Source organism: Conger conger, chromosome 11 (assembly GCF_963514075.1).
Source record: "Conger conger chromosome 11, fConCon1.1, whole genome shotgun sequence".
NCBI classification, from domain to species: domain Eukaryota; kingdom Metazoa; phylum Chordata; class Actinopteri; order Anguilliformes; family Congridae; genus Conger; species Conger conger.
In genome coordinates this window covers 16281052-16298725 of record NC_083770.1, presented here as the reverse complement: position 1 = coordinate 16298725, position 17674 = coordinate 16281052, and the positions used below count along the sequence as shown (strand labels likewise).

Here is a 17674-nt window from a genome sequence, read left to right as displayed (position 1 = left end):
GTGTGCGTGTGTGTGTCTGTGTGTGTGCGTGTACTGTGCATGTACTGTGTGTGTGTGTGTGTGTGTCTGTGTGTGTCTATGTGTGTCTGTGTGTGTCTGTGTGTGCCAATAAGGGGTACAGGAATTACATTATTGTTCTATTTCTCCCTCATTTTCCATGTGGTGTTTGCATTACTTAAGACATTTTTTAATATTTGTGTGACTGTGGGAGCTGCCTTAGTTCTCTCTTGAGAGTCCAATGATTCATGGGAAAATGAAAGAAGGGTAATCTTGTGAATTCCCTACTCTCCCTTTTCTTTTATGTCACCAGTCGGACGATTCGGAAACTAAGGTGAGGAAAGGGTCTGTCCTGGGAACAGCATCTGTCATACTGATTCCCTGTCGTTCCCTGTAGCCACTCAAACTGCTGACTGACATGTTTGTTTTACATCCGCAATGTGACAAAGTGAACAAACAATCATGTTTGTGCCCAAATATGTCAGACCAGGGCACTCCCGCTCCAAAATGGCCACAGCGTCAGCGGCTTATTGGTGGTTTCGGCACTTACGTTCTTAACTGAAGTCACTCATTGGATAAAGAGGCCACACGTCTTGTCTTCAAAGCCTAAAGTGACACTGTAGACCCTCCAGGACTGGGGTTTGAGGTCCCTACCCTACATTAGGATACAGATAGGCATTTCTCATCTTTTTCATTTGTATTATTCAAGTTTGAGCTAGATTTTTTTGATGTTATTCTTGATTTTATCACTCTGAAGTAATCCATTACTTTTCTCAGCCTTATTGCATCTTTGATTCAGGAATATTTGAGGAGTAAATCCATGTCTCCGATCTCAGCTGTTGCAGCTGGCTTTTAATGAGCCATGTTCAATCTCAGCAGCATTCTGGTGGGCGTCTCCAACTGTGGGATCAAGCCGAATTCTCGCAATTACAGCGTAATGTCATTGAATGTTGCCGGAGGCATACTGAAGGGCCTTAAACTGAACTGAAGATCGAAGCCCGGGTGAAAGCTGATAAATGCACACCCTGAATTTCTGCACCCCTAGTCTAGACTTTAAAAATGTGCGTTATGAATGTGGGATTTTATCGATACATGAAAGGTTTCCTGGCTCAATATTATTATTACAAAAGTGAATGTCATTGGCTGTTTTTCCATCAGGCTGTCTGCGCTTGAAGGCGCAAGCATGTTTTCAGCAAATCGACTGCAGCTCCTCGTGGTTAGCTGTGAAATTAAGTGTGAACTTCTGTTTCCACAGACCAAGCCACATTATACATTATGCCAGGGTTAATGTTCCCAGCTCTAATGGGAACATGGTCAGGGTTTAACCCAGAGGCCTTGTGGACTTTTGTTCCTTGGTTTTTTGTTAACCCTTGGATTAATGGGCAGTTAGGCCTTGTTTACATTTTCATAATTTGGCAGGTGCTGTGTTCCACTTGCAGAAGTGCTTTGAATTTCAATATTACAATATTGCTGGGCATCTACATATTTAGCCAGCAAGAAAAAACTCAAGGCTACTGTCCATACAATTAGCACCAAGTCTTGTAATGGTAAGAGCAATCAGGGTAGAGTAAGAAAGGATTATGGAAGTTTTAATGTTATTGAGGGTACATTTTCTGAAGAGATGGGCCTTCACTTCTGCTGTGGAAGATGGTAGACCACATCCCCCATGCATAAAAGTTATGCGGTGTTTTCTCGTTCCTCTGATATCCTCTCTCTCTCTCCTCACTCCATGACAGTCAAGAGGTTCGGATTCAGAGGTGAGGCTTGTTGAGGGCTGGTAGGGGTGTAGATAGAAGAGTGTTTGACAAATGGGTCCTCCCTAGCCACCCCCCCCCCCCCATCACAATGGTACAGCCATCCGTAGCTCCCCACCCCCCGTTCCCAGTGGTACAGCCCCCACCTCATATGCTTTAGTAGCTTGGTGTAGAGGAGGCTTTACATATGGCACTATACTTCCACACAACCCTGTTTTACTGGACAATGTCAGCCGCACATGTCAAAGAGTTCTAGAGCCCCCTCTACCCCATTTTAATAGATCGCCATCACTCCAACCTCACCCCCACACATCTCTTGGTCCATTTCACCTTGATTTTCCTCGTGTCAATTCTCGAGGGGATTGGCAGTTGCCTTTTGTGGAGAGAAATTAGACTGCCAACTGCCAAGACATTGTTGGTGGGGGATAGTATGGTACAGTAAAGCAAATGAGGAGGACAAGGCCCTGAATAGAGGAACATTGTGGCTCCAATTAGCTCAGGAGCATTATGTTTGCAGGATACAGTAGAGCGTGTCTTTCAATGTTGTGAGTGACTGACAACTACTGTATGAACCCCCCCCCCTCTCTCTTCTCTTCTTGTCTTTAGCCTGACAACAAACAGAAGGAAGAAAAGGTTGGTTTGACAGGAGCAGAAAGACTTGTTTCGGGTCTGTTTGAATCAGCAAATGGCAAATATGGGCCCTTGTTGCTTTTGCCGAAATCACAAATGAGTCGTACGATCCCTGCATCCCTGCTTAGAATCACTTACATGCATTCCTTATACGTTCATATTTGAGGCATTGTTTATGACAAGCAATTACTTTGACATACTGTTCATCAGAATTAGTGTTAATAATCCTCACGAATGGCATTCACTGTGTATCCATTTTATTCGATCACCACATGTGGAATATATTTCCAGATCACAATGAGTAGCTATATTCAGAGCAGGCCTGCTGTAGCTCTGTTCAGTGGAATCGGGCCTTGCAGGGGTGCACTCTGGGTGAAAGTTAGCCCGAGGCTTGTGTCGTCTTGTTGCCGCTCGGCAGACCCCTTTCTGCTGCCCTGGTAGACACTTTTGTAAATGTGTTGTAAAGTTTCTGAAAGGTGTTTAAAGCCAGACTGTTTTCTTCCTTTGCCTCTCTCAGTTGGAGCGTGGTGAAGAAAAGGTTTGTTTGAGAGGAACTCTGATGTAAATGAACTGTCCCTGCTGTGTTCGTGCGTGCGTGTGCGTGTGTGTTTGTGTTTGTGTATGTGGTGTGAGAGTGAGAGTGAGAGTTCCCTCCAGATGTTGCTATCCTTGTGGTGCCTATTATAATAGCCATCTTGTTAAATAGCAGTTGACAACTTGAACGCTGCTGCAAAATTTCATTTTAATTCCTTAAGGTTATTTATTTATTTATTAATTAATACTACCCATACTTCAAAACCACTAAGCTACTGTAAATATTTTGATTGAATTCGCAAGCGCTAAAAAAACAAGCTTTTTCTTGCTTCTAATGTCATATTCATAGTTTATTCCATTTCTTCCCTCTTGCATTCAATAGCTTGACAAAGAAAAGGTGAGTTTACTAGACTAGACAGAAACCAAAAAGGAACGTATCTGCAGTAATGAATCTACAAGGTGATGCATCATTTATACATATCATAATATAGACATGCTGCCTTTATCAGAATTCTGCATGTGCTTGCTAATGTGGGCAATGTAGGCAATCAGTGTAGTCCATTCATCACTGAATTGGTTCCCCCCCTCTCTGTTCCCCAGATTGAGAGCAAGAAGGAAAAGGTGTGTATTCATTAAAACAGGCCCCAGTAAACAGTACTAATTCTCATGATATACAGTATATCATGATAGATGGTAGTTATGTGGTGTTGCTCATTTTAGTAATTTCTATATGTTGGTATTCGGTGGGAATGATCCCCATCTCTCCATCAATATGTTGTCCAGGAGAGAGATGGAAAGAGAGAGAGATGGATTGAGAGAGAGAGATTGATAGGGAGAGGGAGAAAGAGAGAGATGGAGAGACAGAATGATTTGTCAATCTATGCTGTCCGGGTTTGAATACCAGCATTTCCATGGAAACCATTGTTGCTGTGCCCATTACTCTTTTCTGATTGATGTAATCTTTAATATGATCCTCCTGCGCCTTATGCATATTCAAATATTTTACAGGTAATAAATTATAAGTGGACCGACAAAAACATTTACATAAACAACCCAGGCAGCGTCTCGTTAGTTTGCCCTGAACGCGGTGTATGGTGTGTGTTCAATGCTGTCTCCTTGCCCTACGATACCCTAATTGCACAAAGCTACGCAGAACACAAAGCCTGTGGCCTTTAGTGTCCCACATACCACACATTTCTCCCTTTCTTTCACTCGGGGCCCCAGCAGACGGAAAAGAAAGACGCGGAAAAACAGGTGGGTTCATCCGGGGGATCGAGTCCCCCATAGCTCATCCCCCACCCCCCTCCCCTTATCCGCATCAGTAAATATGTTGTCTATAAGCATGTGACATAGGTCAGCTCCCTGCTTGCGTTCCTGAATCCCTCCTTTATCATGACTGGCACGTTTCCCAGACTTCCCGCTGTTCCGTTGTATCTCACTTCTCCCAAACCCCCTCCCTGGCCCACCTGAAGTGGCTGAGTCTAGACGGTGGCTTAATTAGATAGATCTCGTTTGCATTTGGGGCTGGCAAGAGCTTGGGGGACAGCGGCCGGAGAACGGACGTGACTGGAAGAGCTATCGAGGCATTTGTCCTCCCTGTCACTCGAGCGTGTCCTATCGAATTGTGTCTGCCCAAACGGCAACAGCTAATGTCATACCCCTGCTTCATCTTTCTGATGATAGCACAGATGAGGCGTGATAAAAAATGTTATTCCATTCAATACAATTTTATGCAATATGTATGCTCTTGGCTTGCGTAACGCTGCTTAGTACTTGAGCCGCATGTTTTCAGTATTCATTTTTTCATTTTTTAATAGATTTTATTTAATAGGTTGAATTACGTTACATTTAATTTGCCTCATTGATTTTACCCCAATTTGCCTTTGGTTGGCTGTTCGCTGGATAATGAAATGGCTCATGAAAAATGCATACTGCACGCTCATGTGTAAAGATATCGTGAGACATGGTGGTTATTCCGTTGATTATAATTCATTTATGGTAGTGGACAAACTGTGAATTAGTCATTGTGGTGTTCTGAACTGCCATTTTGTGTTTTTGAACATCGCATTTAAAACCGTGTCTGTTCCCCTCTCTGAAGGTGGAGAACAAGAGTAAACAGGTGGGTTGTTCAGCTGTTCAGATCAATTAAAATGTTGCTCTTGTTCTTTTTCCAGGCCCTTTTCAAATTAAAATAATGAGCAGTGCATCCTACACATGAAACCAGTGTGTGTTTGTGTCAGAGAAAGGGGGGTGGTGTGTGTGTGTGTGTGTAAGCGCTCGTAATAGTATAATTAAAACAGAAATCCATAGGCGTGCGCATGAACGACTTGAGTAGGATGACTTCTTGTCCGCTTAAGATGTGGGAACATGAGTAATGCTTGAATAAAGCACAAATTGCCCTGTAATGAGACACGGCTTGCATATTTAGCACAAACGCATTTGGCTTGTTTCTTAATGGTTTACGATTCTTAATGCTTGCATCAGTGGGGCTCCCACAGATCTGCCTCTTACGCACATTGGATGCAGTTTAAAATGTATTAAATAAACATTATCATTATATTACATCACTTCACAATATTTGCAGATCAAGATTATTGCAGCTTTGAGATATTGACATATACACAGTAAGGTCCATAATATTTGAGGCAAAGACCTATTTTTTCTTGATTTGGCTCTGTATTCCACAATCCTAGATGTATAAGTGTAAAGTACAAATTCTCAGGTTTTACTTAAGGATGTAAGCTCCGTATAAAAAAAGTGTTGTAGTTTCGACAAGGTGAAACCAAAGTGTGTAAAAATACCCTTAAATAAAAGCTGAGAATCTGCATAGCTCTGTACTCCACAAATCTACAGTACAGAGTACAGAGCCAAATGAAAAAAAAAAAAAAGCTAATATTCAGCGAATCTGCAGTTCAGATGTGCTGGTTTTGTGGAGAAGCAGTTTTTTTATTTGTGTGGCCAGGTTTGAATGATTGTGTTTGGAACATTTCTCAAAGATATACTGAGTGATTTGGAGTGTATTGTGGGATTTGTATTGTGAGCGTAACCTATAATTTATAATTTATGAGTATGTCATTATTCAGCAGTATTTATTTTCTAATAATGTGTTTCTGTAGTATTAGAGTTGATGTAACTTGACTTTTTATGCAAGTTGAAATGCTCACAAAATATCATTATGTCTGAAAGGTAATAATGTGTGGATGGTCAGCATGTGTGCTGTTGGTTGTGAGAAGGACCTACCCGCTCTAAATGTTGTCCATGTCTTTTTTTGTCTCCTTTGTGTTTGTGTTATAATTAGTCCAAAGATGAGGAGAACAAGGTAGGTTTGTTTCTTGTCCTGTTGAGATACTGCAGTATCAGGGACATAGCATTCAATCCATTCAGTCGCACGCTTTATATGGAAAAAAGAAATGTATAACTTCAAAAACTCTGTGAAAGGGAATTTGGAAATGGCAGCTAAACTCTTCTTCTTTCTTTTTTAAAGATCGAAGCCAATGCCATGACAGAGAAGGTGGGCTTGAGTAGACTCGAGGACAAGTTGTTCACATCTAGTTTTCTGTGCTTTCATTTTCTGAAGTGACATTTTCTAACGGCTTTATATCTATTTGTTAAATGTAGATTTGGGTCTGAATGGGTGAAATTGGGAACGTGCTTTTCCTCAAACCCTTGTAGTGCTCTAGAAGGCTTATACCAGCACAGAAAACTACTTCAAAGAACAACTTTCCTCCAGTAGTTTCCCCTATCGTCGTAGATTCCTCTGTAGCCATAGCAGACTGTGGGTTATGAAAACAGAGGGGCTGAACCTGATACTGCATAAATTAGCATGGTATCAAACGCTACGTGTGTGGAATGCTATTATGCTTGTGGTGGTGCATTGAGAATTGGAGAGATCTCGAGGAGCAGCTTATGTGCATGTTATTTACAACGTCATTCACTGGAGGGAGGCATTTTATATTCAAAGTGTCATTAATCAAAATACGTGGTTCAGTTGGTGAAAAATATCTTCTCGCCTGCCGTGTTGTTTGTAGGCTTGGGTTTGGTGTGAGTAAGACTCCATGGAGGTGGAAGAGCATGTTATGAGCAGATTCCGTATGTTACTTTCAAATGTGAACAGATTTAGTGTTGGAGCATTTCTGTTAACGGGGCCAAGGAGTAATTAGGCCCAATACATTTTCCCTGGCATGGAACTTTTGAACATTATTTTGTATGAGAAATAAGTAAGCTACCATATCTGTTTGAGTTATTGCCTCAAAGTTGAGCTTGGAAGTGGAGTCGACTGTTTTTCTCAAGGGCGATGAAGTATGGGAGGGGTTGCGATGTTGCTTTGGTTTGAAGTTCTATGTGAGTGTTTTCTTTCACCGGAGATTTATTGGACCTAATTGCTTTGAGCATAAAATGGGGGCTTTTCTTTTACCGGTCTCAGGTGTTGTTTTCATTTTCTCACTAACTTCGCCTTGCCACCTAAAAGACCAGGAGCTCCGGCATCCGACAGAATTACTCCCTCTGTTTCAAACATAAATAAGGTCAGACCCAGCCAAGGTCGCTGTCTGGAGGCTTTACTCCCCCTTCCTCCCCAGAGCTGTCAATCACCCATTCCTCCGACGACGTGAATATGGAATGAGCCGATCATTTTCAGTCTCGGGGGCCGCTTCGGAGATGCAGCCCAGACTTTTTACGCAAAAAGGGTTTCTGTCACCTGAATTTTTAACAAAGGCACAGGAGTCACCTGCCACAACATCATCATCGAGCTAAAAAAAACATTAAAAGAGAAACATTTCTAAGTGTCGTGTTTTCATAGATTTTTTTCTCTGTGTGGGCTGAAGACTGTGACTGTGTGGGCCTGCACCCCCCCCCCCCCCCCCCCCCTCACAACTCACAACGGGAATCTTCTAGAACCTGGGTTTTCAGCAGGAATGGCAATCGCAATCTCAACCCCCCCCCCCCCCCCATCCCCCCACCTACCTGGTAAAATGCCCTCAATTTGAACCCTGCCTGGATGCCTTTCAGCCTGGGTGGGGGTCTCTGGATCAGAAGAGGTTAAAACCCCTGTTCAATAATGCCATCTCACTGGGTGAGAATATGGGGTTCCTGCTTTCGACAGGCGAAACCACCGTGGGGGGGTGTGTGTGTGTGGGGTGTTACACCACTTCCCAAAATTGCGGCGCAGATGCCTGGCTGACCTCCAGCAGTCCCTCTAATTGAGAGGAGAGCGGGCCGGCTGATGACACGCTGTGGCAGATAACAGCAGCTGCTAATCTGCTCTGGATGTGGGCTGTGCTGATCCACAGGTGGTGGTCAGAGTCACGGAGGCGTCCGGGAAAGCGATCGTCTCAGTGGGGTCGTTAGAGCGACAAGTGTCCGGGCCCCGCAGCCTGTTATTTGGCTTGTTTAACACATTCTGGCAAAACAGCAATTTTTTAAAAATGTTTTATTTATTTTTTATAAAAAGCTGCTGTAGCTAGAAGTGCTTTGCGGTAGCAACAGGAGAATAATGAGGTTTCGTTAGGCAGAATGTAAGCGGAACTGGGCTTGGATTGGCAGCTCACCGTAACTCCAATCATTTGGACAGTCATGGAATTTCATTTTTCCAACACAACTTTGTTTTGCTCTTTTCCCCATCTAGTAGTAAAGGGTTGTTATTGCAGGAGCCACTCACTCAGCTAGTGAGGGGTGGGGCACCGTGAAATACTGGGCTTGCCATTGGAGAAGCTTTGTGAATGGCAGGATATGTCAACTAATCAGAGTGCGCTCTCCCTACCTGTCTGTCTGCCTACAGCTTGACTCAGAGGCTGCAGAGCTGCTTAATGATCTACAGGTGAAGCTGAACACCGTTCTGGACAACCTGAGTGCCATGTTTGGGAACAGGTGAGCCACTGGTATCTGATTATAAACCCTCCGCTCTCCCGAGCCATTCCATACCATCTCACACTAAAACAAACCTCCCCCAAAAAGTCCAGCTTTCCCCTCACACTTCAACACTCATTGGTCAGAGTTGGTTATTGGTTGGGTAGTGTTGCTGTTGATGGGTGAGTGTTGGTTGTTGGTTGGGGAGAGTTGGTGTTAATTGGTGAGGGTTGGTTATTGGATGGGGAGAATTGGTGTTGATTGGTGAGTCTTGGTTATTGGTTGGGTAGAGTTGGCATTGGTTGGGGAGGGTTGGTGTTGATTGGTGAGTCTTGGTTATTGGTTGGGGAAAGTTGGTGTTGATTGGTGAGTCTTGGTTATTGGTTGGGGAGAGTTGGTGTTGATTGGTGAGTGTATCTGACCCCATTTCCATGGTTACCCATCTCTCAGCTTCCAGAGCCGGATCGATGGCTGTCTGCGACAGATGGCTGAGCTGCTGTACCAGGTGAAGGGGCCCGTCAATGCTAACGCACGCAACACCGTGGAATCCGACTCCGACAACATCCTCCGCCCCCTCATGGAGTTTCTGGATGGAAAGTGAGTGAAGCCTTTGTACCTGATGTACCCATCTGTCCTCTGATAGTAGGGCAGTAGCATTGTTTTCATAATTCAATGCTTCCATTTATATGGTTGTGATATTTTTCCATGTTGGGTACATTTTTATGTATCTGTTTAACTGTGTGTGTGTGCTCTCTCTCTCCTGCGTGTGGGCAGTTTGATTCTGTTTGCGTCTGTGTGTGAAAAGACTGTCCTGAAGCGGGTTCTGAAGGACCTGTGGAGGATCGTGATGAACAGCATGGAGAAGATCATTGTGCTTCCCCAGAGCAACGACAGCTTTGTAAGAGCCCTGAACTCCTCAGGCACACATCTGTCTCACACTTACAGAGTCTGTCACTCACCTCCCCCTCTCACCCTTACACCACCCAACACATCCCTCTTCTATGACATGTCCGTTTGGATGGTCACAAAGGATCAGCAGCGTAACAGCTAGCACACACACACACAGACGTGCACACCCACACACACACACACACACACACACACACACACACACAAATATACACACATACACACACACGGGCACACACACACACAGACACACAAACACATACACACATACACGCACACTCTCTCACACACACACACACACAAACACACACACACACACACACACACACACACACACACACAGAAGCACAAAGACACACATACACACACACACAGAAGCACACATGCACACACAGACACACATATATTCACACACAGTCCCAGGCACGCCGGCAGATTTGAGTTCTCTTGACAAAACCCTCACCTAATAATTAATGTTCCCAGAGTCATCCCTGAGTTATGTGAACAAACTCCAAACCTGTCCCATCTCTCCAACACACTCTTCAATCATACAGTACCTCAGGTCTACCCTGGCCTCAGGAGAACAACATCATATCACCACTCACTAATACAATACAACAACACAAGACTCACTTTAGAAAAAGTTTCATGCTGTGGGGCTTGTATGGTAGAGTGTAGCTGTGCTTTTTTGGGGGCTGGTTTGATACACTAGACCAGCGCTATTCAACGCAGTGTCTGCAGCCATTTGCTCATTTTACAAATTACCTTATCTGAACCGAGCAGGTAACATAATTAGTGTAATCAGGTGATGTAGCGCACGGAAGGAGCAAATACCTGCAGACACTGTGGCCCGTAGGACGTGGAGTTGAGTAGCGCTGACTTAGTTTGCACTGGACTGAACTGTAGCTAAAAGCTTCCTTCAATTCAGTGAATGATTGCCCTCTAGTGGACAACCCCAGAGTATAAACCACTTTTACAGTTTGTTTTGTGTTAACAGAACCTTCATGCCATATAAGCAACTGCCTAAGGCCCCGGCATGGTTAAGGGGCCCCAGTGTACTGCTTTTTATTTTTATGTATGTATTTTGGGGCCCTTGCCTGAGATTAACTGCCACAGTCAAAGAGAAATAAGTTGTACTGAATTTTAACCTTTGTTGCAGGCGAATATAGCAGTCAACTATTTACTGGAGGCTATGGGAAAAAGTATTTTTTTTTACTGTGGTGACATCATCTTTACTCTGTTCCTCTCGGTTGTGTTTAGGGTGTACAAATCCTCACAGCGGCAAAGGAATTGGGACAGCTGTCCAAACTGAAGGTACTGCACCGATGCGTGCATTCTGTTTATATGGTTATGAATATGTATGTTTCTCCCAGTCCGTTCTAATGCTGCTATTCACAATTTATATTTATAGAACATTTAAGAGTAAGTTACATTTTTCTATTCATCTTTTCTGTACTGTTCTTCCCAGAATAAAGACTTATTGCACTCATTAGGATAAGCATGTATTGTTTATTGTTCTGTTCAGAGCTGTTGGTTTGTGGAAGGTATTGATTGGTTGGTTTGGATGGAAACTCTCCAGGTCTCTCTCACCTTGTCTTCCGATTGGTTGCAGGGCGGGAGTGAGACTAAGAGCCTGAGCCCTAAACAGTGTGCTGTTATGGAGGTATCCTTGGAGACCATCAAGGTGAGACAGGGGGCGGGGCCACGGTCTGTATTCATAAGTATTCAGTCAGTCATTTAGCACCAGAACAAACTGATTATGGGTTTCTACTCTTAAAACGATGTTCACAGTATAAAGGTTTTTAAAGGGGACTGCATCAAGTCATTATTAGTGTAGAAGTTGCCTAGAAGTTTGTTTTCAGCTCTAGAAAGCAGAAAGCAAGTTTTCTGCCATTTTTGTCTGCTGAACTCAGTGGAAATTGGGGAGACACCTGATTGCTCCCTCTTTTCCCCCATCCCTCCATTCTCTCACTCCTCCCTCTCCTCCCCATCCCTCCATTCTCTCATTCCTCCCTCTCCCCATCCCTCCATTCTCTCATCCCTCCCTCTCCTCCCCATCCCTCCATTCTCTCACTCCCCCCTCTCCTCCCCATCCCTCCATTCTCTCACTCCCCCCTCTCCTTCCCATCCCTCCATTCTCTCATTCCTCCCTCTCCTCCCCATCCCTCCATTCTCTCATTCCTCCCTCTCCTCCCCATCCCTCCATTCTCACATTCCTCCCTCTCCTCCTGCCCTATCCCTCCATTCTCTCATTCCTCCCTCTCCTCCCCATCCCTCCATTCTCTCATCCCTCCCTCTCCTCCTCCCCATCCCTCCATTCTCTCATTCCTCCCTCTCCTCCCCATCCCTCCATTCTCTCACTCTTCCCTCTCCTCCCCATCCCTCCATTCTCTCATCCCTCCCTCTCCTCCCCCTATCCCTCCATTCTCTCATCCCTCCCTCTCCTCTCCCTCTTCCCGCGCGCTGTGCAGCAATACTTCCACGCCGGGGGGAACGGGCTGAAGAAGGCGTACCTGGAGAAGAGCTCGGAGCTGTCCTCCCTCCGCTACGCGCTGTCTCTCTACACACAGACCACCGACGCGCTCATACGCACCCTCGTCACCAGCCAGCACACCCAGGGTGAGGCCACAACGTGTGCAGTAAGCACACACACACACACATAGATAAACACACACACATACACACACTCATGCCACAACTGGTGCCGTGCAAGGTCCTCTTTTCTTGACCATCGCCTGATTGATTCCGTCCCTGTACCCAGAGTTAGTACTGAAGACATTTTGGTTTGTATGGCTTTAATACAGACTTTTCCACAGACCCTTCTCATCTGCAGTCTAAAACATTTGCATTTTTCATACATTTCTTTTTGTAATTGAGTTTCTCCTCTGCGCTAACTGCGGCAAAATGAATAATTTCTCGTTCGTTTGAATAATTAATGCTTTTTGTTATACACCGTGTGTAGTCAGATAACTCACCGCAGTCTAAAATGAGCCGTAGTGCATGACTCTTCACCCTCTGGCAGAACGAGTCGACACGGGGCTGTGGCTCTGCATTTAGCCAGCAGAGGGCAACAGTGAGACAACAATAACAATGTTCTGTCTCTCTGTCGACAGAGGAACGCTCCGTAATCTAGAGAGTCAGGATTGGATCATCTTGCAGTATCTGCATTCAGCATAGACGTGAATGTTTGTTTTGTTTTGTTCATTTTCTTTCCTCTATTGTCTTTCACTCCATGTTCTCTCTCTCAGTGCATAATGGGATGGGTATACGGATAACCCCGAACGAAAAAATTCACCCGAACAGGGGTAGGTCACAACAGCCAAAAAGCCTCCCCAGACTTCCCTTAGCGAGGTCTTCGGACCCTCCCCCAAACCCCACTCACCTCCTCAGTACCACCCCAGATCAATTACAAAATCACCTGACAATAGAAATTGTTCCTCCAATTATCCCAGATCACCATGGTTGACCCTGCTCCCCAATCATAACCCACCTCCTTTGAGCAACTTCAGTGTTTCTACTGTACCCTACCCAATGGACTCCCATAAACTGCATTGTTTAACAATATTGAATACAATATAATTTTTTTAACTTTTGAAATGAGCTGGGGATAGAAACTATGTATTACTGTTTCAGTTCGGTTGACAGCGATAGGTTGAAACAGGAGGTGAGGTGCTTGGGCGGAACAAAAATCTGCCAACACTTTGGACCCTCAGTACCAGGGTACATGGAGATACTGGCAGGGGTTTTTAGAGCTTGCAGTGGAAAACTACTGTTTTCAATTACCACAGGCATGCCAGAGTAACGTTTACGTCACAACCTCAGCAATGTGGGGCGTGTGTAAGAACCAAAGAGGCTCAGGCCTGGGTCTGTCTGTAATGCGTAAGAATGTGATAAATGCATGAGGTCTTACCCAACTAACCTCAGTCCAACTCTCAATCATAGAATTTTGGAGCATTATTGAAGACTGCCTTTCAGAATCCAGAATTCTGAGAACATCTGAGGAGGCTTAAGTCTTGGACTGTTTAGATGGCAGATGGTCCTGACTGGGCTTGGTCAATCTTTTAATATTCTTACATTTTTTTGAATAATCCCCCCCACCCCCTCTGCAGGGTCAGGGGTGGACCGTCCCGTGGGCGAGATCTCCATACAGGTGGAGCTTTCCACAAACCCCGGAAATGGAGAGCAAAAGGTCACTGTGAAAGGTGGGTCCTGAATAATCCCAAGAGACCACAATCCCTAAAATCCTTTTCCCGTCAAGAAATGATGATGATAACGACGGAATGATGGTGATCATAAAAATCCTTCTTGCTCTGTCTGTCTGTCTGTCTGTCTGTGTGTCTCTCTGTCTGTCTCGCTTTCTCTCTTTCTCAGTCGTGGCTGTGAATGACCTGAAGTGGCAGACCACCGGAATGTTCCGCCCCTTCGTGGAGGTCACCATGATTGGCCCACACCTGAGCGACAAGAAGCGCAAGTTCTCCACCAAGTCCAAGAACAACAGCTGGTCGCCCAAGTACAACGAGACATTCCACTTGTGAGTGCTTACGTCCCCAACCCCTTTGGAGCTTTTTCTGGGGAGTGGAAATTGAAATATGAGTATCCAGGCCACTCTGTGACTTGCTTACATTTTTCTGTCACTTCCCTACCTCTTCTTCCTCTCTCAACCTCTCTGTCCACCCTGAACTCTCTTTTGCACCACTCCTCCGCACGTACTTTCTCCACCTCTTCTCTTTCTCTTCCTCTCAACCCCGCATCCACTTCTCCTTCTCCCTCTCTCGATCGTTTGACGACCCTAAACCCAACCCTGTCCTTCCTGAACGCAAACTACCTTTCCCACACTGTTCTCAACCGATGTCTATATTTATATCTCCATCCCTCTCTTTATATCTCATCATAAAACACACCTCCAACCTTCCCAATCTCAAACTACCTTTCCCCCACCATTCTTCATCTACCTCTATCTTTATCTCTCCCTCCTTAACTTTATATCTCTTCATCAAAAACCCCCCACCCAATGCTATCCTTCCCAAACTCAAACTTACCATTCACATACCTCCATTCTCCATCCATGACTTCTATCTATCCATCACCTTATCACCCTGTCTCTAATTGTCATAACCCCCCCCCCCCCCTCCTCAACCCCCCTCTCAGTGTCCTAGGCAACGAGGCCCCTCTGGACTGCTACGAGCTGCAGGTGTGCGTGAAGGACTACTGTTTCGGGCGGGCGGACCGGATGGTGGGGGTGTCGGTGCTGCAGCTGCGGGACGTGGCGGAGAGGGCCGGCTGTGCCTGCTGGTGCCCCCTGGGCCCCCGGATCCACCTGGACGAGACGGGCGTCACGGTCCTCCGGATCCTGTCCCAGCGCTCGGCCGACGAGGTGGCCCGCGAGGTCGTCAAGCTCAAGTCCGAGACGCGCTCCGCGGAGGAGGGCAGATGAGAGGGGGCCGGCCAATGAGAAGGGCTGGAGCGAGCATGTGACTGAGTCGGGCGGTGGGTTTTGCCCCCTCCTCTCTCTGCTTGTTCTGGAAGAGGGAGGGAGGGGGAGGAGGAGAGAGGAGGAGAGCAGCAGGTGAAACGAGGGTTGCGTGACCTTGAGGTCGTGCACACAGTATTCTTCTGCTTTTCTCATCTCCCGCACACTCCTTTCTCTCTGAAGATGTGGCCTGCTGCCAACCTCTCTCGCCACACACACACACACACACATGCACACACACACACACACACACACGCACACACATGCACTCGCTGTGTATTCTCACTGACATTCCATTTATTTGTCTGTCTGTGAATCGGACAGGGCCTCTGCTGTCCAGTCAAGCAAACCCACTTGCAATTCCCCAAAACTTGTCACAGCATCTACTGCCTTACAGTTTTATGGTCCTGAATGCGTGGAGTTTGACAGATGTATCGCTGATATTGTCCTCCCTGAGTGTATCGAGTTGAGTAAATGCAGTGAATGTATCCAAATAACTGTTTACTTCTGTGCACCAGATTATTTATTTATTCCATGCACTTGGGGGCTCACAGTTTTGACCGAGATGCTTAACATATGTTGTAAAAGGGTTTTTACTGTGTTTTTAGAGATCAACAACATCTAGGATGGGAAACCATAGCCTTGCTGCTTTTGGGAAAATAAACAGTATCATATTTGAATTGAAAGGGGAGTGACTGCAAGATATGTGAATAGAGTGTTTTTATGTATCATTTAATATGCATTATTATGCATTTCAGTCGATCAACTGAATTCCATTTCTGCTCTTCAAATAGTGAGGCCACCCGCATTTTTGTGTCTAAATCTGGGTCCTTCAGAGTTTCTCTCTGGGGCTATGACTGGAGTTCTCTGTAGGATGGGAAAAGAGAGACAGAGGCAGCTCTGAGGGAAAGCCACAGGTGGTTTGCAGACTAGTTACTTTTGTTTATAGCTTCCCTACACTCTCAGAAATAAAGTGACGGTGGAAGTGCATTTTTGCTGTTCAAGGATCAAATTTCCCAAATCTACCCTGAAAGTACAGTAATGTTCTATTCGGGTACAAATGAGTATGTTTTCCAAGCAGGATGTACAAATTAATCATGTATTGCTGGCTAGGGTTAACATTTTTGTGCCTGTAGGGTACGGCCCCAGCGACAAGTATTTGTACCTTTTTAGGTACTTTTCATACCTTTTAGTTCTGCAAGCATAGCCCTGTTTCAATGCAAGGCCTTACTGTAGAGATTGAGGAATCTTGAGTGGTTCTGCTGTCATTGAATTGATCCAGCCTGTCATTTCTTTCATTGCAATACCTCAGTGATGGGGAAAACAAATCTGGTGGAATACTTTTCATTTATTACATAATGCATTCACTTTTTTTGTCTGAAAAAGTATGTTGCACTAATCATGCTGTCTCATCGTGCTGGGTTAACCATTGGCATCTTCCACAGTTCTCGATGTGGGCTGTGCTGAGAATTCGCTGACTAATGTCCTTCTCTAGGCACTGACCATCCCTGCCAAAAGCAGAATCACTTGAGAAAAGAGTCAGAACAAAGTTTAAAAAAAGCTTCTTTACGTTCATTCTTCAGAACATGGGAACTTCCTGTAGCCATCTTGGAAGAGCAGGCTGTGAGGGGGTGACCTACGGATTTTACTTCCAGGTCAAACCGGCCCAGGTGCAATGTTAACATAGATGTGGAGACTCATTCCACTGTAGATATGTGACAGTAAGGGAATCCACCTGGTGTACTGACACAATCTTACACACAAGAGTGACAGTCTGTCGGTCTGTTAGGTTGATAGTACAGGCCGTGACCTCCTGAAAGGAAGACTGTGATTGGACTAGAAAAAGGGGCGGGGCAGCGTATGCCCCTCCTTTGCCATTCAGGAAGAGAAAAATATCCATATTTTGTGTACATACCTCGTGCCAAGCAGTGCAAACAGTCGTTCTTGAATATTTTTACAATGTGAACTCTTGCACAAATATTTTTCTGTATTATAAATATGTGAAAAGATAATAAATAGCATGTAATGTACTGTATACAAACAAAGTGAGTGACAGACCATGGGTTGTGAATTTTTATTTGCGTACTGTCACTTGGGGGTGAGTCATGAAAGCACAGAGTGGTGAAAGAATTGTAAAATGTCAAAATTCTGTACCAATTCATGGGTTTTGTACATAAAGTATTTATGAACCGATTTGTCTATTGAGTTATTGGCATTAATGGAGACTGATTGCTTTATAATGCAGTTTTACAGTTGCACGCCATTACAGCCAGGAGGTGATTTTTTGCTTCCTTGGCTCTCGTGGATCATCCAGGTTATTTTATTTATATATATATATTATATATATTATGCAAAATTTGCATAATGATACACTGCACTCTGTGCTCAGTGCACAATGTTCTAAAACTCAAAAGCTTTGTTCAAGCTAGCAGACTAGCACTTTCAATTACTTATTCTATACTTTGAAATAAGACTAAGATACTGTAGCTTAATGAACAATCAGCAAGTGTTCTAAGCTGAGCAGCTTTTAACTGTG

The 17674-nt window shown here is 44.8% G+C and overlaps 1 protein-coding gene across 1 annotated transcript in view; it reads left to right on the top strand.

The window, feature by feature from the left end:
- The window catches only part of LOC133140358 (protein unc-13 homolog B-like), a 150389-nt gene extending 135039 nt beyond the window's left edge, over positions 1-15350 (top strand). Inside the window, exons 31-39 of the mRNA XM_061260257.1 lie at positions 8692-8780; positions 9210-9356; positions 9534-9657; positions 10929-10982; positions 11281-11352; positions 12140-12287; positions 13778-13870; positions 14040-14199; positions 14817-15350. Of these exons, the coding sequence (XP_061116241.1) occupies positions 8692-8780; positions 9210-9356; positions 9534-9657; positions 10929-10982; positions 11281-11352; positions 12140-12287; positions 13778-13870; positions 14040-14199; positions 14817-15102 (1173 nt within the window). The 3' untranslated portion in view covers positions 15103-15350. The remainder of the gene's footprint in view (positions 1-8691; positions 8781-9209; positions 9357-9533; positions 9658-10928; positions 10983-11280; positions 11353-12139; positions 12288-13777; positions 13871-14039; positions 14200-14816) is intronic.
- Positions 15351-17674: the final 2324 nt, after the last annotated feature.